At 52.5% G+C, this 26149-nt stretch overlaps 9 protein-coding genes across 9 annotated transcripts; 4 read left to right on the top strand and 5 right to left on the bottom strand.

The window, feature by feature from the left end:
• N7539_002990 (putative glyoxalase family protein) lies at positions 1-711 on the bottom strand (the record flags this gene model as incomplete). The annotated part of the gene is made up of 3 exons (XM_056932593.1): positions 1-83; positions 233-429; positions 578-711. The coding sequence occupies 3 exons, from the start codon at positions 709-711 to the stop codon at positions 1-3; spliced, it is 414 nt and encodes a 137-aa protein (XP_056792552.1).
• Positions 712-1555: 844 nt separating this feature from the next.
• On the bottom strand, positions 1556-3530 carry N7539_002989 (amino-acid permease; the record flags this gene model as incomplete). The annotated part of the gene is made up of 5 exons (XM_056932592.1): positions 1556-2679; positions 2762-2943; positions 3021-3148; positions 3206-3276; positions 3365-3530. The coding sequence occupies 5 exons, from the start codon at positions 3528-3530 to the stop codon at positions 1556-1558; spliced, it is 1671 nt and encodes a 556-aa protein (XP_056792551.1).
• A 2516-nt stretch (positions 3531-6046) lies between these two features.
• N7539_002988 (uncharacterized protein) lies at positions 6047-6898 on the bottom strand (the record flags this gene model as incomplete). The annotated part of the gene is made up of 1 exon (XM_056932591.1): positions 6047-6898. The coding sequence occupies one exon, from the start codon at positions 6896-6898 to the stop codon at positions 6047-6049; it is 852 nt and encodes a 283-aa protein (XP_056792550.1).
• A 2037-nt stretch (positions 6899-8935) lies between these two features.
• Positions 8936-10714, top strand: N7539_002987 (uncharacterized protein; the record flags this gene model as incomplete). Its single annotated transcript, XM_056932590.1, has 1 exon — positions 8936-10714. The coding sequence occupies one exon, from the start codon at positions 8936-8938 to the stop codon at positions 10712-10714; it is 1779 nt and encodes a 592-aa protein (XP_056792549.1).
• Positions 10715-11625: 911 nt separating this feature from the next.
• Positions 11626-12772, top strand: N7539_002986 (uncharacterized protein; the record flags this gene model as incomplete). Its single annotated transcript, XM_056932589.1, has 2 exons — positions 11626-12280; positions 12351-12772. The coding sequence occupies 2 exons, from the start codon at positions 11626-11628 to the stop codon at positions 12770-12772; spliced, it is 1077 nt and encodes a 358-aa protein (XP_056792548.1).
• A 467-nt stretch (positions 12773-13239) lies between these two features.
• Positions 13240-16010, top strand: N7539_002985 (putative C6 transcription factor; the record flags this gene model as incomplete). The annotated part of the gene is made up of 5 exons (XM_056932588.1): positions 13240-13409; positions 13474-13508; positions 13576-13692; positions 13747-15124; positions 15206-16010. The coding sequence occupies 5 exons, from the start codon at positions 13240-13242 to the stop codon at positions 16008-16010; spliced, it is 2505 nt and encodes an 834-aa protein (XP_056792547.1).
• An 848-nt stretch (positions 16011-16858) lies between these two features.
• On the bottom strand, positions 16859-18455 carry N7539_002984 (mitochondrial 37S ribosomal protein mS29; the record flags this gene model as incomplete). Its single annotated transcript, XM_056932587.1, has 2 exons — positions 16859-17733; positions 17807-18455. 2 exons carry the CDS (start codon positions 18453-18455, stop codon positions 16859-16861), a joined length of 1524 nt encoding a protein of 507 aa, XP_056792546.1.
• A 322-nt stretch (positions 18456-18777) lies between these two features.
• On the top strand, positions 18778-19533 carry N7539_002983 (ribosome biogenesis protein RRS1; the record flags this gene model as incomplete). Its single annotated transcript, XM_056932586.1, has 1 exon — positions 18778-19533. One exon carries the CDS (start codon positions 18778-18780, stop codon positions 19531-19533), a length of 756 nt encoding a protein of 251 aa, XP_056792545.1.
• A 1074-nt stretch (positions 19534-20607) lies between these two features.
• Positions 20608-22652, bottom strand: N7539_002982 (uncharacterized protein; the record flags this gene model as incomplete). Its single annotated transcript, XM_056932585.1, has 2 exons — positions 20608-22004; positions 22097-22652. The coding sequence occupies 2 exons, from the start codon at positions 22650-22652 to the stop codon at positions 20608-20610; spliced, it is 1953 nt and encodes a 650-aa protein (XP_056792544.1).
• Positions 22653-26149: the final 3497 nt, after the last annotated feature.

Here is a 26149-nt window from a genome sequence, read left to right as displayed (position 1 = left end):
CTACAATGTAAACTCAAGCAAATTACCCGCATAGTCTCTCGCAAAAAACCGTCGCGGATACTCGGTCGAACCGGACGTCGAGACTGATAATATCAGGGACCAAACCCGATTAGCCTTCATTCGGTCTCAACGCCCAAAAAAATAAAGCCATCGATATTCGAAAGCCACCAAATTGAATGACAAATCGTCTCGGGCCTTTTTCTCTCGTTTTCAAAAACCATTCCGTACGTACCAGAACTGCCCTCCCCAGGCTTATCAGCCGCCATTGGCGCAGCCGGACCACCACGGAGATGGTGCTCGTAAATCTTGTTCTGCAAAGTCTCCAACTCCTCGCGGCTCGGCAGTCGGAAGCATGGGTGTCGTTTGGACTCCGGGTCTGTAGACCCGCACGAGATGTGGATTTGCTGGCCACTGGAGCCAATGTCGAACCTGGTCAGAGAGTTTGGAATGTCAGCACTCAGTATCAGGAGGCCTCCTTCATTTCTCGACATGTAGATTGGGGCGGTCCAGTGTCAGATACTACATTGACACACTACATCGGTCAGTCACAGTGACTGTGTAGCCAGCCAAAACATACCAGACCAATGACCCGACGCGATGTTGCGGCACAGGCGCCGATTGAAGACCGAGTGTCTCGCCGTAGAACTGCCGTGCGTAATCCAGACTCCCCGCGGTCACGGTCAGATTGACGTGGGCGATGCCGGTGATCATGATGGATGGGAGAAGTAAGCTTGTTGCGTGGTTGAAGTTGAGGTCGAGCTCGGGTATTGGTAGCTACTGGTTACTTGGGTCTTCACCAATGTTTTTGAAACTTTCATCTGACGACTAGAGTTGATGGCAGACTATATGTAAGAACCGAAACAACTTCAAGTCGGGGTGGTGAGGTCAAATATTTGTCGGAGCTGAAGGGGCCAGTTCCGTTCCTATGCAGGTCCAAGCGATGAATCTGGTCCCGGTCGGTGACATAACTGACACAAGGTCCATCCATGGTCGGGTTACGCCCGCCTGCTGATGTTACCCCCACGTAAAGCGCAGCATGAGTTACGAACACCTCCAAGGTAGTAGCATTCCTACCGTAGACTTTTACTGCTGTGTTAGAATGTTCCAGACTCGATCGACGTACAGACTAAAGTAGAGGGAGTGTTTTGTATATGTCTTTGTTTCCAAGATTGTTTTGTCAAGCGTTAGATCTGACTATGCTAGATGACTTGAAGGGAGTGCCGCACCGCCGACTGATCTATCCCCATTGGCAAAGCGGCCGACGGAAGAATGGGCAGTGTCTCTTACAGAGTAGGACAGGAGCAGTTGGGCTTTGAATAGAGCCCGCAAACATGGAAAGTAACACAGCCTGTAGAAATCTTGGCGATGCGAGGCAATGGTTCGTTCTACATTTACGATGGAGGCCGAGACGGGGACGGGGGTGATCTCTGGATCTCAGCATTCTTATCATGGGAGCATCGGACTTGAAAAGTCTGATTGAGTAGATTGGTAATTATGAATACATCTGCCACGTCGGGACTGACAATAGCCGCTGCTGAGAGCTTCTTCGAGCATCTCAGAAAATAGAACGAACAATACGCATAGGCGCAGCCGCGAACCACTCACCCCAAGTGTTGTACACTCTCTTGGGAGGCAGATCCACATCCAGAGCCGTATCACGCATGTTGCTAAACATGTCCATGTCCTGAACCTTGACGAATGAGGCGCCTCGGTCCAATTTAGGGTCCTTGTTGAACGTGGTGTACGCGATCCACAAGAAATAGAGACCGATGATCAGAGGGCCTGCAAGGTAGTTCTCGAAGAAGACCTCGGCATTCATAGGCACCACGGCAGTGTAGAAGGTGGCGACCAGACAGAGAACGTTGAGTCCAAAGCCAATCCAGCTACCGAGCACACCGAAGGGTGCAGCGTAGGCAAGCTCGCTGATGTCACGGCCGTGGTGCTTCCATCCAGCGCGGAAGCGGACGTGTGCGAGACAAATGCTGCCCCAGACGAAGAGGGAGTTGATACCGGAGAGGGCAAGAAGCCAGCCGAAGATGACGCTACCCGTAGCAGAGGCCTCGTTGATGAAGGCGAGGAAACCAAAGGCAATCTGGAGGAGCACGCAGTACACGGGGCGGCCCTTGCTGTCGACATACGCGAAGATCTTGGGCGCCATGCCACGCTGGGCGAGAGCCTGAATAGTACGGCTGGAGCCATAGGTCGCCGAGTTGGCGACACTGATCACGGAGATGGTAATGACGGCATTCATGACCGAGGGCAGACCAGCAATACCCGCGTTCTGAATCGAGACGACAAAGGGAGAAGCCTTGGTGTTGGCACCGGAGGAGTTGAGCAGGTAGTCGGCGTTGGAGGGCACGATCAGACCAACGACGAAGGTGGCCAGGACATAGAAGATCATGATACGCCAGAAGACCTGCTTGGTGGCCTTGGGAACGGACTTGGCGGGATTGGCAGCTTCGGCGGCAGCCAGACCAGCCAGCTCAGTACCGGAGAAGGCAAAAGCCGCGGTGACGAACACTGAACAAAAGCCGGGGAAGGTGGTGAAGGCGCCGGGATTGCGCCAGTACTCAGTACCGATGTAACCTCCTCTGGGGGCACCACCACAGTCGATGACGATGCCGAGGATGATAAAGCCAATGACCGCGATGATTTTCATCAAACCGAGTGCGAATTCGACTGTGTGAATGGAAGGTGTAAGCGAATGTTTCAAGCACGCACCACCCCCCAAGTCAATCCACGTGAGAAGAGGGATACCCACCTTCACCGTAACCACGGACGCCAAACCATTGAATCAAGCTGAGGACAGTGAGGAAGACGGCGATCCAAATTCCGACATTTAAATCGTCGCGCCAAAATTGGATGGTAATACCGGCGGCCGTGATTTCGAAGGGTAGAATGATCAGCCAACTAATGGCGTAGTCCCAACCAACCGCAAAACCCCTTAAGAGAAGTGAAAGTGTTAGACGACCAACTTGGGTGAAAAGACAAGCAAAGAACGAGAGGATGTGAGTGCTTACCAGGCAGGGTTGATGAACCGAACACAGTAAGTGAAGAAAGCACCGTTTTCAGGGTACACCGTGGCCAGCTCTCCCAGAGCCTGCACGGTAAGCAAAAGCATGGCACCGACAATCAAGTAACATATCAACTGCAGCCTGCGTCAGCTGATGATCACACTTCCTCGAACAACAAGACCGGGACTCACCAAAGCTCCGGGACCTCCACTTTGCAGCGCACTACCTGTACCGACGAACAGACCGGCACCGATAGAACCACCTAAGCGAAGCGAGGGAAGTTAAGTATTAGTCCCAACTCCACACCAATCTGTGTTGATCAACTCCGAGCTCATGAGAGTGTCTCATACCAATGGCAATCATCTGCATATGACGACCCTGCAAGTTTCGCTTGAGAGATTTCACCTCGGGGGCGCTGCCGACTGCAACATCGTCGTACGCCGGTACACCTCCCTCGCCATGGGGAGTGACCGCGGTCACTCCCTTCTTCTCGATGTCCTCGTCCATGGCGGTCATCTTGTCAAGGTGGGCGAAAGAAATGGAAAGACAGAAGGAAAGGGGGAAGACCAAAGGAAATCAGGGAATGCCTGAACGGATTCCTGGGCAGAGAGGAAAGGGGGATGCGCTCGAGCACGCTCATGTTGGGGACCCCGATGGTGTTATATAACATCTCATGTATTGTGGCTGCCTCAATTCAATGTTCACCTCTTGCCAGTTCCTCCCGCTATCCATGTGCTCCTTCACCCGAGCTAGTAACCTCAGCCCGTTCGAGTCCCTCAGCGGTGGCGTTCTCCCAGAAAGGTTGGACACTCTTCTCAGATCCCTCTGATAGGCCCTGTGCCGGCCAACGCCCGGTCAGGCCAACCGCATTAGGAAGATAAGGCCCTTGACGATGGGAAGCCCGTGGGTGCGATCCAATGAAAAGCGGAGTGCCGTCACCCAAAATGCGCTTATCTTGAGAGGATCAATGCATGCTGCGCGGTCCGGCCGTGATCGGGCCCGGCCAGTGGCAGATGAGGGATTTCAGGCTTTTGTGGTGATTTGACTTTTGGGCCCCGTCAGATGATAAGCCGGTCTAGCAAGTGGCACCGTGGCTGGCAGAGACGCCTCCAGCGAACGTGTCCAGAGCCTTTGCCGGTGGATCTCACCCCGCGTTTTTCGAGGAGTCAACCGGAGCGACAGAGTGGCGTGTTGGGTGTTGAGTTTGACTGGGTGGTGGACGGGACGGGCAGCTGGGAGGGCTGGTTGTGATCACGGGGGTGATGCCACATCGGGGAGGCGGTAAGGTTGTCTGCGTAGTCTGCTACACAGTCGTACAGGGCATGCTGACCGTTGAATCATTGGATGTCATGTTGTATATCAGGGTACGGGGGATCCATCCCCGGTGCTGATTCGTGCTCGAACCGACTCCCATGCGATCCCAACGCGATCCTGCCGATTCTCTTCGAGCACGGTAGAAGCACCAGCTCCCGAGTCCCGACTGATGCCAAAGCGGTCCTTTGAGGAGTTCGAAAGGGTCTCTCCATCGGCAGGTACACACCAATGGGTGAGTTTAGTGAAACCTAGTCCAAGTCCAACATCGGGGAAACGTGGTTGACACGAAACAACGGTTACTGATAGCCAAGTAAAGCCATTCCCTCAGTCCGCTCGAGCAGGTGCTCCACGAGGCGACCGTGCCCAGTGCCCACCGGTCTGTACAACTACAAACTACCAAGTGCCCACTGCCACTGCCCACTGCCACCCCGTCTCCACTTGGGCTGATCACCGCATGCCGGACCACCTGGGGGTCATCCGTCGGGGCTCCCGTCGATAACACGACCAGCATTCGAGAGCCCTGTAAGTAGTCGGGAGGCCCGTCGCTCCTCAGGGGACCAGGCAACCTGGATCTTCAAGGTCATGCAGTTGGAATGCGTCTCGTGGCCAGCGTCCACTTGCTGTCAATCCAAGAGCCTGCCAAGGCCTTTTATTCTGCCAAGGCCGGCCACACGACAAGAGTCTCCGTCGTCTTGGGTTATCGCCAGGCAACGCCCGATCCTCCACAAGTGCGAAAACGCTCGACCCGAACAAGAGAGCAGTGGCGGACAGAGCTGAGAAAGAAACCCCGAACAGAAGAACGAGGTTATCAGCAACCCACGCGGCCAAAAAGGCCCAATAAGGCCGAGCGAAAGGATCAAACCTCGTACTCTTTGGCAGCGCTATCAGTAGTCTAGTCCCGATCGGGGGAGGAGGCGTTCTAGAAGGATGGCAAATAAATGGGGATTGATTGGCGGGGATAATGTATCCCACGCGTTTGGTTGCAGATTTAAGCTTTCTGCGACGCCTTGGAAATCTCGTCCCTTTGATGGGATCTGAATGGCTCGCCAGAGTGACCATCACCCTGGCCATATGTGCCATTGGCTCTCCTGCGACATGCGAGTGGTGGAGTCTTGATAGGGTAGGGGGAGGGCATTTGGAGGAATTGACCACTGGATATTAGCACTACTACTACAATAGTAGTAGTAATAATAATAATAATAATAATCACAATAATAATTATAATAAAATAAGAATCAGACGTACAGAAAGTCTACCGTCGAGTTGTTGTATGCCAGCCCCTAGCCTACAACGGAACTAGCATTACCCTAGCAGGGGGCACACTTGGACTGATAAAGGATCAATAGATTATTACCTCGTCTCAAGACAAACAGGAATCCCGGATCTTTCCATTGAGCCCCCCCCCCCCCCTAGTCCACCCCTTGCGGCCCGTTCATCCCACCCAAACCTGCGCTGCAAAATGGACGCTTCAGAAATGGTGTCAAGTCGGATCTCATCCGTCCCCTGCAGGTCATCTGCCCGTCGAGCCACGCCAGGCTTTCCCATCAGACTGGAAACCCGCAACCTCCCGCACGGCGGATGAATAGCCTATATTTTATCCGTGTCTATCCGGGCACGAGAGCAAGTCCCAACTCCAAATGGCCTCTGGCTGAACTGTTCCAAAAGTCAATTTGGTTCTACATTCTGCGGTGGCTCTGCCGTACACATGCCCTCCACCATCACGGACCGCGATCAGAGATGACGAACAGCATGTGCATCGAGACATGATGCGCATCCGAAAAGGTGGAGATGCTCGAAATAAGCTTCGTACCGCGATCATACCCCCTCAGAACCAAGGCGACCACTCCCCGACCCAGCGGCGTCCCCAAGAGAGCCCTATATTCACGGGACCCATACGTCCACTCGCGCCGCACAGAGTCCGGCCACCGCAACCCCGTGGTCGTCGCCGAATAGATCTTGTCACTGATCAAGCGCTCGACCACCTCGTTGGTGATATCCACGCGAAACACGTACCGCAGTGGGGCGCGCTCATATCGTTTGTACACCGCCAGCGCGACATCGGACCAGTGTGGACCGCGAAATCGCGAACTCAACTGGGACACAATCACCCCCGGCCCAACCTGAATGATGTAGTCGCTGTAGTCGCTCTCTGCATCGTCCTGGACCATTTTGAACAGCGAGACGGTCCTGTAGAGGGGGCCAAGCGACAGACCTAATTGCCGGGCGACCGGTCGAATGGACCAGGGCAGGCTTGTCAGGGGCGCCGATGCCGGGTTCCAGCCCTGCGGCGGTCGGCCTCCTGGGAAGGATGGTGCCCGACCTGCCTCGGCCCAGCCCAGACGTTCAATGGCCCACCCGGTTCGGACGAAATCCTGGGGTGACCAGGGCGAATGGCCGGAGAATTCAATGACTCGGGCTTGAACCCGATCGGAGTCGCCGGGCCTGGGACTGAAACATTTTTGCAATGCCAGTCCTTCTTTTTCTACATCCCCGTATCGGAGGTTCGCTCGTGATTGAGATCTGTTCGATCGACTGGGATCGGGACATTTGATCAGCTTGGTTAGGGACATGGTAAGCGAGGACTACGCGTTTCGAGCAGAATGCTATGTGTTTCTGAATCAGAGGCGAAAAGGACGAGACGCCGTCATATTTGCCGACATTATTTTTGTCTGGGGCTATATACCGCAACACTGCCAGTGTCCATTGTCCACTGGGTCCCTTTCAGGTCACCATAGACAGAAGGATTTCTCATAGAATTTCAGTTCTTCCATGTAGTGGTGAAAGAGGCATAGACAAAGCTTTAGACAGGATGGACGGGCTGCGCATCCTAGACTGTTCATTGTTCCTGAATGAAAGCGAAGTTCAATTTTGCCAATACTGAATGCAGTATGCATTATGCAGTACAAAAGGAGCCCGGGTCATGAAACAATGACACGCCATTGTTAGAAAATGAATAAATTAAATAAGACGAATAAGACAATCGGTCCTAGATTGCCTCTTTCATGGCAGGCCCCGCAAGCTAAATCTCCTTTCCCCCGACATACCAGTCCCTTCCAATCATCTACACTTGGAGAAGGGGTACCACTCTTCAGTCTCAAACCCCGCAAATAACACCCTTGACAGCCCCATGCTGGGGTGAACAGAGTCAAGTCTCTCGGCAAGACTCCGAGAGGCTTTCTGCTTCTGCCGTTGAAAGAGAGTTTGTTATGGTGCAAGGCAAATGCACAGGGAGAAGCCGTCGAACGCTAAAACCAGCCAACGGGGTAATCTATTAGGTAATGTTCGCTTCATAAGGTTGACATGGCGTTTTGAGCACTTTTCTCCGCGTGGTTGTCATTGTACTGTACAATGTGTAGACTGTAGATCACTCTAGAAGCAATCGAAGCAACCTGGTCAACTGGAACTGTGACGTTGTGAGCTGCATCGCGTTTTCAATGCTCCGGGAAGACCGCTCCAGGCTCTGGAGATCAATAACAAGATTTACGAAGCCAGGACTGCCTCTTGATGACCTGTAATCGAGAACATTTACGAATGAGGCAGACTCGGTTTACTTTGCCCGTAAGGAGCTCCTAAAATGCATTCGAAGAGCTACGGCGATAATATCCTTTTGCGCCGCGGTGGTTTGTTTCAGGGAATCGTACAGATAGCACAGAGTAAGACTGACATTGACTCGTTTTATGGTTGTCAGCATAGTGACAGAAAGCAATCCACTCATCGCTTCTGCGCGGAACTGGCAGTATCTGTTGACTCGTTATAGATGTCGAGGCCGTCACTGACAGAATCCGCCGTACACTCACGTGTCAGTACTCAGCACTAGTAGTAGTAGTAGTAGTAGTAGTAGTAGTAGTAGTAGTAGTAGTAGTAGTAGTAGTAGTAGTAGTAGTAGTAGTAGTAGTAGTAGTAGTAGTAGTAGTAGTAGTAGTAGTAGTAGTAGTAGACTAGTAGTAGTGCAGCTGAGTATGGGGCCCCATCTTAGATCCTGGCTCGTCGGTTGTCGAGTGAAGATTCCTAGATGACAGAATGTTCTGCTCATTGCTCCCTGCCTGGAATTTGATGTCGACTTCTTGATCCCCTATATCTCATCGACCACAATCACTGTACTTTGCAGTGTGCACTTGCAGTGTGCACCACGCAAAAAGGCTGCCATTAGTTAACCTCGAAGCTGCGATTGGACTCGAGGAGTGGTCAAACAGTTCCACCACGGGTCCCCGGATTATTGGCCAAGCAGCCAAGTAAACAAAAGTGGAGATGACGGCGGCATTGGCAGGTGCTTAGCGAAGGTTCCTGCATGTCGAGCCGCAGCACGACAAGCCTCGGTTGTCGGTCGGCGCATCACTCATGAAAAATTGCACAACAGCAATTTTGCCCCAAAATCCTGGCGGTGGGTTGTCTTTTTTTTCCTGCCCCTCCAATTGTCCTGTCGCAAAAAGATACCCGATCTACAGTACCTCTGAAGGCAGATATTTGTGCACGGGAAAGAGATATGCTTCAGCTTGAAGCGTAATCGGCCCTGCTTCCTTGTTACTTCCCACGGCGTGTCTTTCAGCAGTTGCATTGACCACACCAGAGGCTCAACGCCCGCTGTTGGCATATTTTTAGACCGCACGATGCAGGCCGAGAGGGGTCCCAAGACCAGCGATGATCTGGCGCTTGCCCGATTGGGTAAGAAGCAGGTGCTCAAACGTCGATTCAACTTCCTGGCCATCGTGGGATTCGCAATGGCCGAGCTGATCACTTGGGAGACGGTTCTCACTTTGTTCTCTCAATCCTTTGAGAATGGCGGCCCTGCAGGAGCTTTCTTTGGTTATATTATCGCCTGTCTGTCCACGTTGTCCACGTACACGGTTATCGCGGAGCTTGCGTCCATGGCACCGATTGCGGGAGGACAATACTACTGGGTCTATATGCTTGCGCCGATGCGATGGAAGAAAGTCTGCAGCTACCTGATCGGGTGGCTGACTTCCTTGGCGTGGATCGCCACCATCGCAACGGAGACCATATTCCTCGGCACCATGATCGAAGGCCTGATCACCCTGAACAACCCGGATTTTGCCCAGAAGCGTTGGCAGAACACGCTCTTGGCATGGGCGAGCGTGGCTGGCACGTTCCTCATCAATGTCGTGGTACCCAACATTTTGCCCCGGTTTGAGATATTCATGCTCGTCCTCCACTTGGCAGGATTCATCGCCATCACGGCGGTGCTCTTGGCTATGTCGCCGAAGAAATCCGCAGACTTCGTCTTCCACACTGTGCTCAATGAAGGGAATTGGCCGACCCAAGGGATCTCGTTTTGTGTTGGTTTCATTGGCAATATCGCAACCTTTGTCGGCGCCGATGCCAGTGTGCACATGGCCGAAGAGGTCGCCAATGCCGCCGTCGTCATTCCGAAAGCGATCATTGCGGGCATGTCAATCAACAGTGCCCTTGGCTTCTCGATGATGCTCACCGTTCTCTTCTGCATCGGAGACGTCGAGTCTGTGTTGAACTCGGCCACTGGATTCCCCTTCATCCAAATCTTCTACAATGTCACCCACTCACACGCAGCTGCTTCAGTCATGACGGCCCTGATCATCGTACTCACCATGGCCTGCTCGACCGGAATTACAGCCACCGCATCCCGAATGACCTGGTCTTTTGCCCGGGATCGGGGTCTCCCATTCTCTCGTTGGCTGATGCAGGTAAATGGTCGCACTCACGTTCCGGTTGTAGCTGTCACCGTAGTCTGTGGGCTTGCCTGTGCCCTGACGCTCATTTATATTGGATCCACCACTGCATTCAACGATGTGATCTCCCTGACCGTGACAGGATTCTATGGCACGTATCTTGTCCCCAGCGCCTTCCTTCTGTACCATCGAGTCAGGGGACACATTCTGCCCCACGGAACCATGATGGATGGTCTCTCCGAGGCTGGTGTGTTCGTCAATGCATCTGCGCCTACTTCGACAGAGAAATCCACAATGCCCTTGCGCCCCAAGAGCCCAGAGAATCCCGAAACTCCCCAGGGAGTCCGTTCCGCCCACAGTCCCGAACGCAGTACTGCCCAGCGGCCCCATGCGCCACCGACGGAGTATGATATTGCCCAAGCACCTTTGATCTGGGGTCCGTGGAAAGTTCCCGGGATACTTGGCACCATAAATAATGCGTACGCTTGCGTGTATATGGTCTTCGTCATCTTCTGGAGCGTCTGGCCTCCTGCAACTCCAGTTGACTACACGACCATGAATTACAGTATAGTCGTGACCGGAGGTGTGCTCATCCTGAGTGGCATCTGGTATGTTGCCCGTGCAAGGAAAGAATACTCAGGGCCACTGATCGACGAGGAAGTGGCTGAAATCATGCATCTGACACCAGTAGCGGTGGCTGGGGCAGCCTCAAAGTCCGAATAAAAGTCATCTTGATCCGTGCTCGCTGGCCATGCTGTATCCTTATAGCGATAAGGAGTCGCCCTCGGAAGAAAACGAACAAGGAGGGAAGACGCAGCGCATTTTTATGATTAATGAGATAGATGAGTGGTACAATCAGAAGTTAAAAAATCAATGGACATGTTCTGCCGCAGTCAGGTCCCTCGATTACCTCAGAAAGCTCCATCCATCTATGATCATTGTGACAGGAAAGTCCCTAGTTCACCTTTCATTAGCACGTCATCGTTGACTATGGGAAATTATGAGCTGTTCGAAAGACCACTGCGGTACATTCACAATGAAGAAATGTAAGCACACGACAGATTCAACAGGTGGAGATATAGCACATAATGATTATCCGCGATCGCCCTGCTTGCTTGATTCTTCCGTTTGTCTTGAGCCATCGGGTAATTGGCAAAACGTGCACGAGTCAAGAATCCTCCCCGGTCGCTGCGGCCTATCGGGTAAAGGTGATCCGGTGAAATTTCCCGGTCTTTGACAGGTGCAAGAGGAGTAGCTACAGAATTGCTCTCATTTAAGTACGACGTCCAATTTGCGCGCTCAATGGAGGAGAATCTTGAATCGAGCTGGTATTCGGACCGTACTCACTAAAGACAGGTTGACGTTGTGCACTCAACATATTCCAGGGATTAGGTATCCCGACGGAGCCGGACAAAGTTCATTCGGGTCAAAGCCTTCCGAGGGTAAATCTACGTTTTGGAAATCCAATTTGGCGATAACATCAATTCTTCGTCGACGACCCGACCAGCAGCGGCTTGGTCGCACAAAGCCTACATCTCGTGGATTACAATTCTCACCTATAGGGTGCAACAAAGACAACGCTCACAGAATCCATCCGTCAGAGCATAGACCCGTGATCGTGGCCATCTGGCAACATGGCGATCCCCGTCGTCGATTCCCACATTCACCTCTTTCCAGCGTCTCACTTGTCAACGCTGACATGGTACAAGCCGGGTGGTCCCCTGGGGTCTCAGCACAGCGTTGACGAATACCGACGCGCATCTTCCACCATGTCCATGCGAGATGATGCACCGGATTCCAAATATCTCCGAGGCTTCGTCTTCCTCGAGACAGATCGCCTTTCATCGGTGACGGACAACCAATCTGATGGACCCGGGTGGCAGCATGCCTTGGACGAAGTGTCTTTCCTGACCCGAATCGCCCTGGGTGAACCGATCACTGGGGAAGGGCACGACGCCGCTCATAAAGATCTCTGCCTTGCAATTATCCCATGGGCGCCATTGCCAGGGGGACCGGAGGCTCTTCTTCCATACATGGCACGAGTCAAAGAGCGAACCAAAGAAGAGCCCATTTGGCGCAAGATTCGGGGTGTCAGGTACCTAGTCCAAGACAAGCCACCGGGTGTGATGCTTCAGCATTCATTCATAGAGGGTTTACGGTGGCTGGGCCGGCAAGGGCTCACCTTTGACCTAGGAGTAGACGCCCGACAAGGAGGGCTGCACCAGCTGCGCGAGGCAGTGGAGATGATGCGCCAGTTGGGAGATCAGAGCCCAGTAAAAATCATCATTAGTGAGTTTCCTCTCCCTCGCCTATCCTGCACCTCTAGTTTAAAGCAAGGCTAACCAGCGGGAATTTGAAGACCACATGTGCAAGCCTAATTTGCATCTCGCGCCCTCGGAGGTCTCATCTCACCCGGAGTTCGTGGAATGGAGAGACTTGATGCTTCGGATGGCGAACGCCAGCCCGAACACATACATGAAACTCTCGGGGGCTTTCTCAGAACTACCGTTGTCAGAAGCCAACGGCTTGCTTGCCATTGAAGATCTTGTTGCTCACATGAAACCTTGGACCGATGTTCTTTTCGATGCCTTCGGATGTGAGCGCGTTATGTTCGGCTCCGACTGGCCAGTTTGCAACCTCGGAGGGGGCGGTAATGAGGTTTCATGGAATCGATGGATACAAGTAGTCGAAGGCATACTGGATAAAAGAGGGCTCACACCTGCGCAGCAGGCAGGAGTTTGGGGTGGCGTTGCCGTGAAGGCGTATGATATTAACCTTTGAATTGTGGCCTTATTTATTGACCCGAGATCTCTCTAGAACTTAGAATATTGTTTCAGTGGCATCCATTAGCTTGCAATGTGTAATCGGCCCAGTATTGATGCATATATCGCGATTCATGCAATCTTGCATGCACCGAAGCGAGTCGACCTCGCCCGGTTCACCTTACTAAAGTGGAGACCGGAACTTTTAGGTCCCCAAAAACGCGGGGTCGCCCATACATTCCCCGGCTTTCTGCCTCAGGCCACGTGCTCGGTGAAGCAACTCCGCGAACCCGAGCCCTTTGAGCTTCTGTCCAAATTCGCCGTCTGTCGCCATTTCAGGGAGCGCACTCTGACTGCTCTTACCAGAGACTCTCCGCGGAGAATTGAGGGCATTTATGGTATGAGAAAACTTGCGACGATCATTAGGCCAAGCGCGAGTGATGGTCATTGTCCAATAAGAATCGCGGACCATCTCGCTATAACAACATGCCGAACACGGCTGCACCTAAATCGGTCCAGCATTCGACCCTGGACCATGCCAGCACCGAAAAGGGGTATAGCCCTGGTGACTACTCCTCCGGGGTGGAATCAGAGAACGAGCTGGATGGCTCCAGTGCAGTGCGGACCCTGAAACGAAAACGGCCCCTAACTGTTTCGTACGTTTGTGAATTGCACGGTGTTTTCACCTAGAAACGACGCCAGACTGACCAGGAATTCAAGGTGCGAATTGTGTAAGCAGAGAAAGGTGAAATGTGGTACGTAAGATCTGCGTTATTGTCTCAAGCGAAGACTCTGAAGACTAAAAATGAGGACTGGAAGTAGATCGGGTCCAGCCCAGCTGCGGCTGGTGTACACGCAATGGCCAATTGTGTGAATACAGAGAACGAAAGAAACCTGGATTGAGAGCCGGTTATGGAAAGGAACTAGAGCAGCGACTGGGTAAGTTGTGATATCAGGTTTAGTTGAAACTTGCTTCTCAAATCTATTTCACAGACAAGCTGGAGGAAGTCATCCAGGCGCAGGCACGCCTCATTGAAACTCATATACTGCAGGGCCGAGCATCAAGGAGCCATGGCCAACCGTGTGTTGCTTCCGTATGTTATAACTCTCCGCCAGAGCTTTCAGGTGTGCCCGGCCCTAGTCCGCGCACGGGAGGTTATTGTAATGATGCCTCGCCGGGGAATCTGCCCCATCACCGAGCGGATGCGACGATTGCAACGCCGTCCGAATCTTCGAGGAGAGCCTTGAACTACAATGGTGTGGGCAGCAGAGGCTCAGTACCATCCCTGGGCTCATTACCCCCAGCAAGCAACGCACAGATGAATAACGACTATACTGGGAATGAATCATCTCTAAAGGTACCCGTGAGTCTGTTTGGAAATCAAGAGCAGAGCCTCGCAGACCCAGACTTGGATCTTCCACCATACGATTTGCTGTATGCGTTGGTGGATCTTTATTTCGAGCATATCAACACGTGGTGTCCCATCCTTCATCGCCGTTCCACCTTGGACACATTCTTTGGCCCTTCGCCATTGCAGGAAGCAGATCGAATGGTACTCTACGCAATTGTGGCCACCACCCTGCGATTCTCTACTGATTCTCGATTGACTGATCGAAATCGGAAGCGGTATCACGACTCGTCGAAGCAAAAAGTTCTTCTCTACGGCCTGGAGAGCTCCTCAGTGAAGGCCCTCCAGGCTCTCGTCATTCTTGCAATTGACCTGGTTGGCTCATCCAACGGGCCACCAGGTTGGAAACTGCTTGCTCTCATCACCAGATCCGTAGTTCGGCTTGGATTGGCTGTCGAAGCAAAATCCGCTCTCATCGCACCGGTATATCCCTCTATTTACACGCTTAGGGCCGTGACGTTACCTGAGTCTGAATCCTGGATTGAGGATGAAAGCCGGCGTCGACTGTTCTGGATGGTCTACCTACTTGATCGCTATTCCACCATTGCGACTGCGTTCGATTTCGCATTGGATGACAAGGACATTGATCGCAAGCTACCCTGCAAGGAAGAGTTTTTCCTCAAAAACCAGCCCGTCGAGACTCGGAGGTTTCGAAGCACCAACGATCGAGTGGACCACCACAACCATGCAGAGAACGTTGGTTCCTTTGGGTTATATATGGAAATCCTCGGGATTCTCACTCGCATACATGTGTTTTTGAAAAAGCCTGTCGACATTGGCTCGCTGTCCGACGTTGAAGATTGGCAAGCGACTTACCGCAGGCTTGATAGCGAGCTGACATCGTGGGAGTTCAATCTGCCCTTTGAGTACACGTACGAAAATGCATCAAGAGTCTTCGCCGGAGGCAAACAAAATCGATCGCTCCATAGCGAGTGGGTACAGCTTCATGCCACTTATCAAACGTGAGTCTAGTTCACTGTTCTCCCCGTCTCATTATCAATTATTCGAGCCCCCTAACCGAATTGCACACACTGTTGTTTTAGAGCCGTGATCCGCTTGCACTCATCTGCCGCATATCCTACGACCCGCTCGCCAATCTTCACTCCATCTTATAGCGCTAGTCAACGATGTCTATTAGCCGTTGACAACATCTTGTCTGTCACCAAGATTGTGGTCGAGAATAACCTGCTCAACAAACTGGGTCCTCCATTCGCATTCTCTCTCTGGGTCTCAGCCCGCCTTATCCTGGTCCACGGCTCGACGATCGCGCACACTGTCAGCCGGGACATTCTCTTCTTCGTTGACACCCTCTCCCAGATGGGCCAGCACTGGAAAGTCGCCGAGCGTTACAGCAATATTTTACAGCGGGTCCTCGACGAATATAGCGAGTATCAACAGTCTGGCGCAACAGACGGCGAGCGCACGACTCCATCTACCGTCAAAATCCTGGCCGATATGCGGCGATGCGCATTCGACCTCGACTTTTTAATTTCCCGTCAACCGCGAGAATCCCCGTCGAGCGTGAGCAACGATCTACGCCGGCCGTCGTTGGCAGCCATTACACCGCGCAACCCGGCGCCCAATGAACTGGAATATCTCGATGTCTTTGGATTCTTCAACTTCCCGCGTGTGCCTCCAACTTGTGTCCCGGATACCGCCACGGATGGTGCGAATGCCAATCATCTCAGCATGTCTGAAACTGTGCCGAATCCCATGTCTATCCACGGACTCACTGGCAATGGGTCCATGATGGACGGCAATGGTTCAGTGAATGCGAACGAGTTCAATATCACCAACTACTTGATACCCACGCCAGAGACAGATTGGTTGTTCCGACCTGGAGGATGATGGAAAGCAGCGATATGCTATCAAATGAGGCAATGATTCCCGGACAGCTTGATCATCCAGCTTGGTTGAAAGCTTCACAGTGGGGGATACGGGGACACGGGGAAATCACGATTCTCCTGTGACATCAATAAGCCCATGGACTTTTCTCGAAATAGGCGAACTGATGGAATGTGCGCAACCGCCTTGGAAGCCTGTGAAATAAATCAAAGGGTGTAACAGAGATCTACCGGTACTTGGACGGTGAGATCCATGGCTCGGCAATGCATTCCTCAGTTGCCGCAAGACCATCCAACTTGCCTGTGAAGGAAAGGCTATCAGCAATATCAATCTACGCGCAGTGGGACAATTTCGGAAATGTGAAACCTTGATTTTCATTTTCGGGCCTCTATGCCACTGTGTTATCTCTGATCAAAGTGGCGTCGATAACCACGTGGTCCATGTGTGGGACTTTGAAATGGCGCTTTACTTGGCGCATATTGGGGGTCTACAAAGACCACTTCAGGCATTTCCTCCACCTGAGAAAGCATTGGAGGCAATTTCGAATCAAATCTTAGATCGTCACTTCCTAGCAAGATTCAAGTACATGTAGAGAATCAACGTCATGTCACAACATCAAGGCAAAAACTTTACAAACTCCGGTCCCCGGCTTGAGAGACGAAGTGTAATTAGACTAGAGACTGGGATGGTAAGATACAACGAGGAAAGGGTTTGAAAAAGAGAAGGCAAGATAATCGCACGTGTTCCATCAATATAAAATACAGCAACCCAAGACTTCGAATCCTCAAGTAGTCTATAAGGGAGGCAAAATCCACACATACACAATGGTATCCATGACTACGGTATATCGCTTAAACCGACACCGGGACGGGCTGAGCAGTCGACCTGACATGGCGACCAAGCTTCTCCAGCTCGCCGATGATACCGCCACCTGAGAGACTCCACTTTTCGCCGACCCAGGTCTCGTTCACTTCCTCGCGCAGCAAACCGCTACGGGCAAAGTACTCCATGTATCCACGAGCCTCGTCACGGGTCAAACCACCGAGGGTTTGGAGCTCAAATTGGGGCTCCTTACCAGTGGTAGGCTTGAAGAGCTCCAGAACGCGCTCATCAGCACCACTGTAGGCTTCCGGGGATGGGTAATCGGGAGAGGAAGGGCTGATGCCAGCCTGTCGGGCAGCCAATTGTTCCAAAGCAACTTCGAAAGTGTAGATTGCGGGGTTGTTGGAGGTAGAGGTGGCGTAGAGGACCATACCGCCATTCTTCAAAGAAGCTTGACCATTCTGGAGAAGAGACAGGAAGTGCTTGACAAAGACGAGATCATGAGCGTGAATGGGAGAGTAGTCAGAGGCGCGATAGGCGCTCTCCTTCATCCAATGCGCGAGACCATCCACGGTGACAACCATGGGAGGACGAGGCACAAAGTCCTTCTCCATACCGGGGGCTGCGGCAGTAGCGGTGAGCTCGGTCCACAGAGCCTGGAACGCAGGCCATGCAATGGCTACGTCTTGGAAACCAAGCTTAGCAAGATCCTCCAGAGTAGACGAAGGTTTGAGACCGGGGAGAGCCTTGTGAGTTTGCGAGACCCTCAAGCTTGAAAGAACTGCGCGGTTAGCCTCAACAGTGCGCGTGAGAAGAGCGGACACGGCGTTCGGCTGGACGTATTGTAGCGGGCTGGTGCCTTCGAGGGGTGTATAGCTGGTCTCGCCGGAGACGAGTTCGCGGGCTGTGGGAAAGAGCAGTCAGTGTCAGCTTTCAGGCTTTCAAATTGAGCCGCGACTACGTGTATGGTGACCTACCGTCGGGGACTGAAATAACCACCCATTTCTTGAGGAAGCCCATAGCCATGGCCTGCAGCAAATGCACGGTCTTGCCTGAACCCTTCAGTCCAGTGAGAATTTTCTTCACCACTTTTCCTTTTTCGGGAGCACTTCCTTCGCCAGAAATCTTTTCAAATAGACGGCCCATCTCCAAAGTGTCTCGGCGCAGGACGGTTCCCGGTCGGCGGAAGATTGACCAGCCCTGCTTGGGCTTGAAAGCTTGCACAGCTCTCAACTGGTCAAGCATTGGCAAGGGAAGACCCAAGACGGAGCCACGCAGACGGGAGTCGACCATCGTTTCCGCAGACAAATCCTGCATGCCTTCGACCTCGAGGGCATTGGGGTTGCTAAGGACAATTCGCTTCCGCAAGGCCTTGCGTTCTCCGACGGCCGGGGGGCGAGCCCGCTCGGTGGTCTTCTTCTTCTTTCGGCGAAGGGTCTGACCTTGACGGTATTTTTGCGTCACGAGGGCACCCTTCTTTTTGGTAGGGTTGGCATATTGCACGGCGGAGGAGTGGAAGGAGGCGCTCGCGACCCGGGGCGTGATGGACTGCGGAGGAAGAATCGCTCGCGGCGTTGGCGTCACACGGAGTCGTGAAAGACAGCTCCAACACCACGATGAAGCCATTGAATTATTCAAACACCGGCACAAGGGCCAGTGTGGTCAATTCGAGGCGGAACGAGGATTCGTGGTGGAGAAGGATTGCTAGGCACTGCCCTTGGTCCAGATCAATCAATACATGCATAACAATTTGATCGAGTTGCCGTCGGCCCGTTCAGGATGGCGGTGTGGGTCACCCTTAGTCAGGAACGGCAGAAAAGCAGACAAGCCGTGATAATTACTTTTTTTTTTCGTCTGCCAGGCATTTGAATCTTCGTTGAATTCCTACGTGTGAAACAACTATTCCTGAGCTTTCTTTGGCCGCTCGTTCGTTCCAGCGCTCACTGTCATGCCTGACTTTGAAATGGCCAACTCTGCCCCCGTGGCTTCAGCGAAGCCTGAAAGACTGTATGTTTTTATGGATCCTGATTGTTGCCAACCAGACAACCCAAATCTCGAAGATCGGGCAACTGACCTGAAAATCTTGAAATTACACAGGCCCATTACAGTCTCCAAACCCACTCCATACACATTCGATCTAGGCAACCTGATGGTTAATGACCCTAACCCTCTGGAGCTTTCCCAGGGCGAGCCCCTCAACGAGTCGCTCCGAGCGATCGCTCGCGACGGCGCACAGGTTCTGCTGAACCAACTTCTGACAACATGCAACATCACCTCCTCCGCCCAAAATGGAGTTCTCCTCAACCTCCCTCCTGCTGCCACTGCAGTCCCGCGCCACAAGCCTCTGCCCACTCCTAAGCCTCCAACCAAGTGGGAGCTATTCGCTCGCAAGAAGGGCATTGGCAAGTACAACCAGAACCCTGGTGCTGCGCTTGCGGATAAGGAGCGCCGCAAGAAGCTCGTCTACGACGAGGCCTCCGGCGAGTGGGTGCCCCGATGGGGCTACAAGGGCAAGAACAAGCCCGAAGACAATCAATGGGCTGTCGAGGTCAAGGAAGAGGACTGGAAGAAGGAAGAGGCCGCTGCTGCTAAGGGTGGTTCGATCCGTGGCATGAATCGAGCTGAGCGCAAGGACCGTATCAAGAGAAATGAGCGGAAGGAGCGAGCAAATGAGCGCCGGTCGAGAAAGCCTGGAAGCGGTTGAGATTATTCCTAATATTTCCGGTGCCTGTACAGCTTTTCCAATGTTTAGTGTCATCATTCTCAGGCGTTGGGGCTTGGAGTCGGGATTTCATGTCTTCATTTACGACCGTCTACTTGTGAGAAGTTAGAACATACCAAAAGCATTACTTAAGTACTTCCTCTCTCTCTTCAATTCTTTTCTACCTGGACCGAGAAATTGTTTAAAAAATATTGCGTTGAGTGATTTTCATGTTTTGAAGTCTTTCTTTGGTGAAAAGCTATCGATGCCAGTAGATATGATCCTTGGCGATCTGGCAATTCCCGTTTCTTAACAGCTATCGTACATAAGCTTCACGAGCACGACAAGTGCATTCATACGGCAATGAAATGGAAGGAACCATGCGCCGCGTAAAATAAAAGCTGAATCAAAAAAGACATCCATCATAGGAGCAGCCAAAGCGGGGAATCACGGACAAGCTGAAACGGCGTGAGAAAGCAAACGGCGGAGTGATGAGACGGCTCGAACGATGTCAGAGACAGTGATGTAGCGCACAATTCTGGACGCGCGAGGAGAGATGGACAAGATGAAGGAGAGAAGGATAGGTAAGACGAAGGATGGACAGATAAAGCTGCCTTCTCTCACCAGGATCCAGAAGATGTGCAATTGTACTCAACATGTACAGTGAGCAGAGCGGATATTCGCAGAGAATGATCGTGAAGATCTAGAGAAGGGCACGCGAGAGTAAATGTGTAATGCAGGAGACGCCAAAAAGATGCATATCAATTGAGGATCAGGGAGCGCCCACGAAAACTGATCCGGTGCCATATGAAATTGGAAAAGGGAGGACGAGAGTGAGAAGGTCATGGAAAGGTGGAGCTTGCATTCGATGATGCTGAATCTGAACGGCTCGCTGAAAGAGATTGGCTGAATCGTTCCAAGTTTGGTCGCAGGCTTCGGAACGAAGGCAAGGCCGGTCCAGCCGGAAAAGCTGTTCGTCCCCTATTTGCGGCGAGACATATCTCAAAGCGCCATGCTGAATTGTCAACCAGGTCGGTCTTTTGCTGGGAGACTACCGCACTGGCGCGAACATGCTACTCAGATCTTGATCGGTGACAGCGGGGGACCCAATTCGGGTAGTTGTGAAACGCTTCGCGTGTGCCCCCCAGTCTCGATGTTCGCTGGTCTAGCCTTTCGAAGCCTTGCCGTCTGTGGGCGAGGCTTGTCTTCATCAGACCGTGAGCTAGATCCAGATGAGACGGCACGCTCGTGCTTGGAAGACAGATGAGGAGATTCGACTTTCACTGCTGATGCTTTTCGTTCAGCAGCTCTCTGTTCCTTCTCGTCCATCTCCTTTTCCTTTTGCATCCACTCTTTTTCGGTCCAGCAACCCTGCCAGCAATTTTTCCAATCACACACAAGGAACTGGAAACAAAAAGCGTCGATTCTCATGCAAGGCTGGAAGCAGATGCAGAGATTGCGGTAGTCCATTTTGTTCTGGTCGACGTAAGAGTGGAGCAGGTTCAAATGACATGTGATCGCGAAGAGCAGATAGTAGTTGTATGGAGGCAGCTTTGACAGCTCATCCTTGAGGAGCTGGGGGGCGGTAGTGGCTCCCTCGCACTTCTCTGCGATCATGTCTTGAGTCGCCTTAGGGAACAGCTCATCAGGCAGCTCTCGTAGCCAAGCCTTGAACAACGACCCAACCGTGTTGATATCGTAGAGATCGGGCACATCGAAAAGACTGACGTCTAACTCAGAGTCAAATCGTCGCTGCCAGTGTTTCACCTCGCGACCGCTACCTGGGACTCGGTAAAGTCCTTCTTCCTCACATCCTTTGAAATTGAGATAATCGATGCAGCGGTATGGAAGTGCAGGCATCCAAAACTCAGTCTTATCTCGACAACCCTCCAGCTTTTTGGCGATGCGGGTTTTTCTAGCCTGTTCGATCAGAGGTAGGTTGATGACTGAGCAGACGTAATTGTCATCGTTGATCATCTCTCGCTCATTCGTGCTACCACTGCGAGTGATCTTTCCAAAAAAGCCTTTACCCGCTTTGCCAATACGATCGGCGGCCCCGCTTGAGGACTGTTTCAAATTGTTCAAGATCGCCGCCGATGCACCCGATACGTGGCTGAAAGAGCCAGAGTGGACCATGCCCCCTCCATGGGCTTTCTCCTTTCTGGGAGATGAAGCTTCCATGTGGCGCGGGGGCGGATACAAACCTCCCTCAGCGGCTCGTTCGGGCCGCGTAGGAACAGGACGAGGTGCAGTCATTGACGAGGTGCTAGACTCGACAGCCTTAAATTCCTCCAATCTCGCTAGACCCGTCGACGGCCGGCGGCCAGAGCTTCGTGTCGCAGAGTTGTCATCGACTCTGATGGATCGTGAACGGGTCAACAGGTTTGCGAAGCGCGGCTTGCTTTTCTTGAGTGGTGCGGCTTCTGTCTCCGCGGTGGGTTTGGACGGACCAGTTGTCGAGGTAATAGTGTCACCTGGTACCGCAAGAGATCAGTGTCAGTCCTCATTCTGCTGTACCAATAGCGGGAGGCACCAAAGAATAAAGTAGAGCAAGATGAGTACATACCGCTTTCACTCGCTGCTGCTTTTGTAAGAACAGCGGGTAAATCAGGAGTTGACTCGTGGGGTTTGGGCGTCATCTTTCGGTCTCGTGAGCTTCCGCGGCTTTTGGGTGGGGGTGGCTCTGTGGAATTCTCTGAGCTGTCTGAACGCTGTGACCGATGGGATGACTTGGGCGCCTTGAGGTTACCGAAGAACGACTTTGACGCATCGCGCCCATGTGCGTTTTTGGCAGCATCCTTTGGCGAGGGAAATTGTTGTGGAATTGCCGTGAAGCCAGGAGTGTTGGGCTCAGGCTCAAATTCCGTTGGTGACAGATTGGGGGATCGAGGCGCAATCGTCGAACTCGTGTCTTGGCCCGACTCCTGGGTGACGGGACGAATCGTGGCACCCTTGAAGAATGGCGAAGTGGAAAGCGATCTCGGAGAGCGCGGAGTCAGGGGACTGAGAGCATCAGGGCTCTGCAGCCCGGGTGCGAATGAGGTGGACAACCTTCTGCTGTTGAACTCCACCTTGAGGGACTTGAGATCAAGATTCGGAATCGTGGAGTTGCGAGTCGGCATATTGGGCAATGACCACGAATTGATCAGGCCTCAACCCGGAGAATCTTCAAGAAGTGAGCAGGGGAAGGGAGGAGAGCACGGATGCGGACGGCGGCGTCGCGCGCCTAGGTGTGAGCAAGCTTAGCTCTGTCGGCTCGGGTGCTGAATCTCGGACGTCAGAAAGGCAATTTGGTAGCCAGAACCACGGGTGAGGCGTACCTGATGACCGCTTTAAACAACCACTGGTGTGTATGAAGGGTGTTGGACGAACTCAGTGCGGAGTTCGGTGTGATCGGCTGCGAGCGCTCAACTTTTTTCGACCAAGTGACTGGGCCAGCAAGCAGAAGGAGAGTGGGCTGAGATGAGGTTGGCTATGTGGTGGCCGAATTCTAAGGAGAAAGGCACAGGATCGTCAGTTTCATCAATCAACACAGATGGGGCGACGGGCTAGGAATTGGACCCCGGGGAGGGCAGCCAGCGCAAACACCTTCCTACAGGCGTCTGGCAAGGACTAATGCGGTCGTGGTGCTTGTGTCCAAAAATTTATGGTGTAGTTTTCGACGGCCAAGCGGGCTCCGCTGCAAGAAGACAGCGCGCGCGATTTCGCGCTCGTCGGTCAAGTTCAACTCACCTGCGCTCTGCTCATAATTTCAGTTCCCACCCTAACTCGGTCGATGCTGCGAGAGAGGCACAGGTCTTGACTCGTTTGTGTGAGGCCAGAATGGTTGTTTGCTGTGAAAGGAGGCGTATCGTAAATTTAGGGATGGGATTCTGTCCCGTTCGAACCCCCTCTTTTCCAGCGCCTCACGGTTGGGGAGATTGACCGAGCAACAGGCGATACGGCGCAGGGACAATGCAGGAAACTTGAGCACGGAGCCGATCAAGGGCGAGGGCGAGGGGGAGAGTGACGTCCCAAAGACAGCCTGCAAGTCTGGAGTCCTTTGGGGTGGTTGAGAGGGAGGAAAGATTGAAAGAATATTATTCTCACGTCCCCTGTTGACCTTAGCGCTGGAGTAGCGGCTGCGTTAATCCACCAGGGGGGGGGGGGTCGTCCTCGCAGTGGTCCACTTGAAAGAGTCGAACGGCCTTGCTCGCCACTGAGATGACCAGAAGTAGGGCCAAGTCCAGAATCAAAGAATGTCTGAAAGAGAGAAGAACCAAAAAATTCCCAAATCGAAAGATCGTCTCAGCGACAGGCTAGTGCTAGAGTGTCGAGGGGAAGTATGGCTGAAGCAACAAACAATTCAATAGGGCAAATGCAAGATGGCATGGGGGCGGTCTGACAGCTAAATTGATGGCGGGAGAGATGGGGGGACGCTACTTCGGACTACGGCCTCGACGGAAATGACTGAGGCGACCACGCATTCCTGCAAGGCCCCAAAGCCACGGTGCTGTCACTGATCCGGGTTCCGAGATATTCTGACTGCGCCTGGAGTCCGACTTCGTACTGATGGATGGTTGATCGTTCTTATGCACATCTCCTTGCAACCTTTCTCCATTCAATTCTACGCCTCATCCGTGGATGGTCATTCTGAAGCGTCAAGACTGCCCAACGTTGTACACTCGGGAATCTAGGGATAGTTCAGTCTTCTATATCGCGCGAAAGTGGACAAATTCCGTATCTGGGCAGGCTGATGGTGGTACGCTAGACAGTGGCACAGTGGTCGGACGGTCCGAAGCTGAATTAAGTTGTACACCGTACATTGTCGATCCCAAAAGGGGAAATTGAGCAGCGGTGGGGAGCATCACCAGGACCGGGCGGATGTGTACCAGTACCTGGCCGAGTGATGGGATGGGCCCCGTGTCCACTCCCTTGCTCGTGTGGTCGTCTGTACAAGTACTTGTACACTGAGAGTGGACCAGTGGGGTTTGCGACTTGATCCAAGCCATGTCGGATTTCATGAATCTCATAATGCTCGACCGTCTGATAATCCCAGTATCCAGTGGTAGGCTGGTAGCAGTATTAGCTAGTCGTAACCTGATTACTACCTGACCGAGGTAGGTAGTTACCTTACTACTACTATCGTACTCGCAGTACTACTGAAGTACTGACTACTAGACTAGTACCGTCATTCTGTTGGGTGCCATGGGTTCCAAAGTTGGCTCATGCTTCCAGTTTCCCACTTACATCTCTCTCATCACTGCTCACTTTATGCTCCTGGAGGGATGCACTACATCGAGGAGTTCAACCACCATGACTTGTCGACTGTCTGGACAAATGAGAGCTTTATCATGAGACTTTGTAAGTTCGAGTGATCACCGGATGTGGTTCAGAACTTCAGATACTGTCGCAACGAGTGGCCCGTTGGTTGACAGCAAATAGCCGTTTATGGCCCACACGATGGAATCTTGAGACTTAGAGAGGGGTCATGCATAAAATTGAGTATGGATCAAGCCTTGTCAGATGTCGTGCAGTCAACGCGGCCAGTGCCCCTCTCCCGTCCCCCCTATTACTCTATAGCGTTGAGGATCGGATAGCCAGCCACTATCTTGATCGATAACTACCGGCACGGAGGGCTTGTGATAAGGTGGAGCATGCAACTTTGGAACCACGGGATGGGGTTTGACTTGGTACCTGGCTGCGCGATGGAATCCACGGCTGATTGGGTCGAGGAACAGCTGGAGTGGAGGCTTCACTAGCTGCCCTCGGACCAATTAGCAATGATCGGATGGCAGAGTCTCGTGCTGGCGTATTTACAGTATTTACTGAATTACCCCCGAGTCACTACCTACTGAATCACTGATGCTGACGTAGGGATGCTCATACTGTATGCAGTGGTACTCAGAGGGAGGAGAATCTTAGAGAAACCACAAAGTCGTCGTAGTGTACTCAAAGTACTCCAAAGTACAGACTGCTTGATTCTTTGGGTACATACTGTAGATGGTAAATTTTCCACTGTATTTCGCGCAGTGTATGATTATTAATAGCCACAGCACATGAGCACAGGACGGTCCTAACTTAGACCACATCCTCGCTGTGGGGCCCAGAGCCAATCAGGTAGTATCAATTGGACTCCCTATCATGCCCACCCATGGTTATCAGTGTTGCATGGAACTCGCTCTCAAATATCTATGATGCCTTCGACCAAGGTCAGAAACCGGCTCCAACCGAAACGAAGGTAGCTGTGACATGTATGGCGCGTTTACATCATGATCTCTGACGTGATAAGCCCTAATATTTTGGAAATCAGATGAGGCGTGTGATCAAGTTGAATGTTCTCCACTTCTAACCACAGCTGTCTTAGACTCGAGTCGGGGACTTTCTTGGCATCCTCGCATCGCACTGCAGCAGTGCAGGGTCACTGTAGTCTGTACAGTGCAGTATGCCTAATGCCTCATTGCCTCTTGCCCAGTGCACACTGCACAGTCGCACAGCTTTGAGTGATGAGGTACCACTAGTAAGTTACCGACGGACTCGAGGCGGAAGCGGAAATGGTAATATGTCACATGAGAAATAAAAAGCACGAGCATAAATAAGCCTGGCGAGTGTTGTTATGCTTTCTCAAGTTTGTAGTGAT

This window comes from Penicillium diatomitis, assembly GCF_028827545.1.
Source record: "Penicillium diatomitis strain IBT 30728 chromosome Unknown utg000003l_segment0_segment0, whole genome shotgun sequence".
In the NCBI taxonomy this organism is placed as follows: Eukaryota; Fungi; Ascomycota; class Eurotiomycetes; order Eurotiales; family Aspergillaceae; genus Penicillium; species Penicillium diatomitis.
The sequence above is the reverse complement of the archived record's forward strand: the minus strand, read 5'-3'. Positions and strand labels throughout refer to the sequence as shown.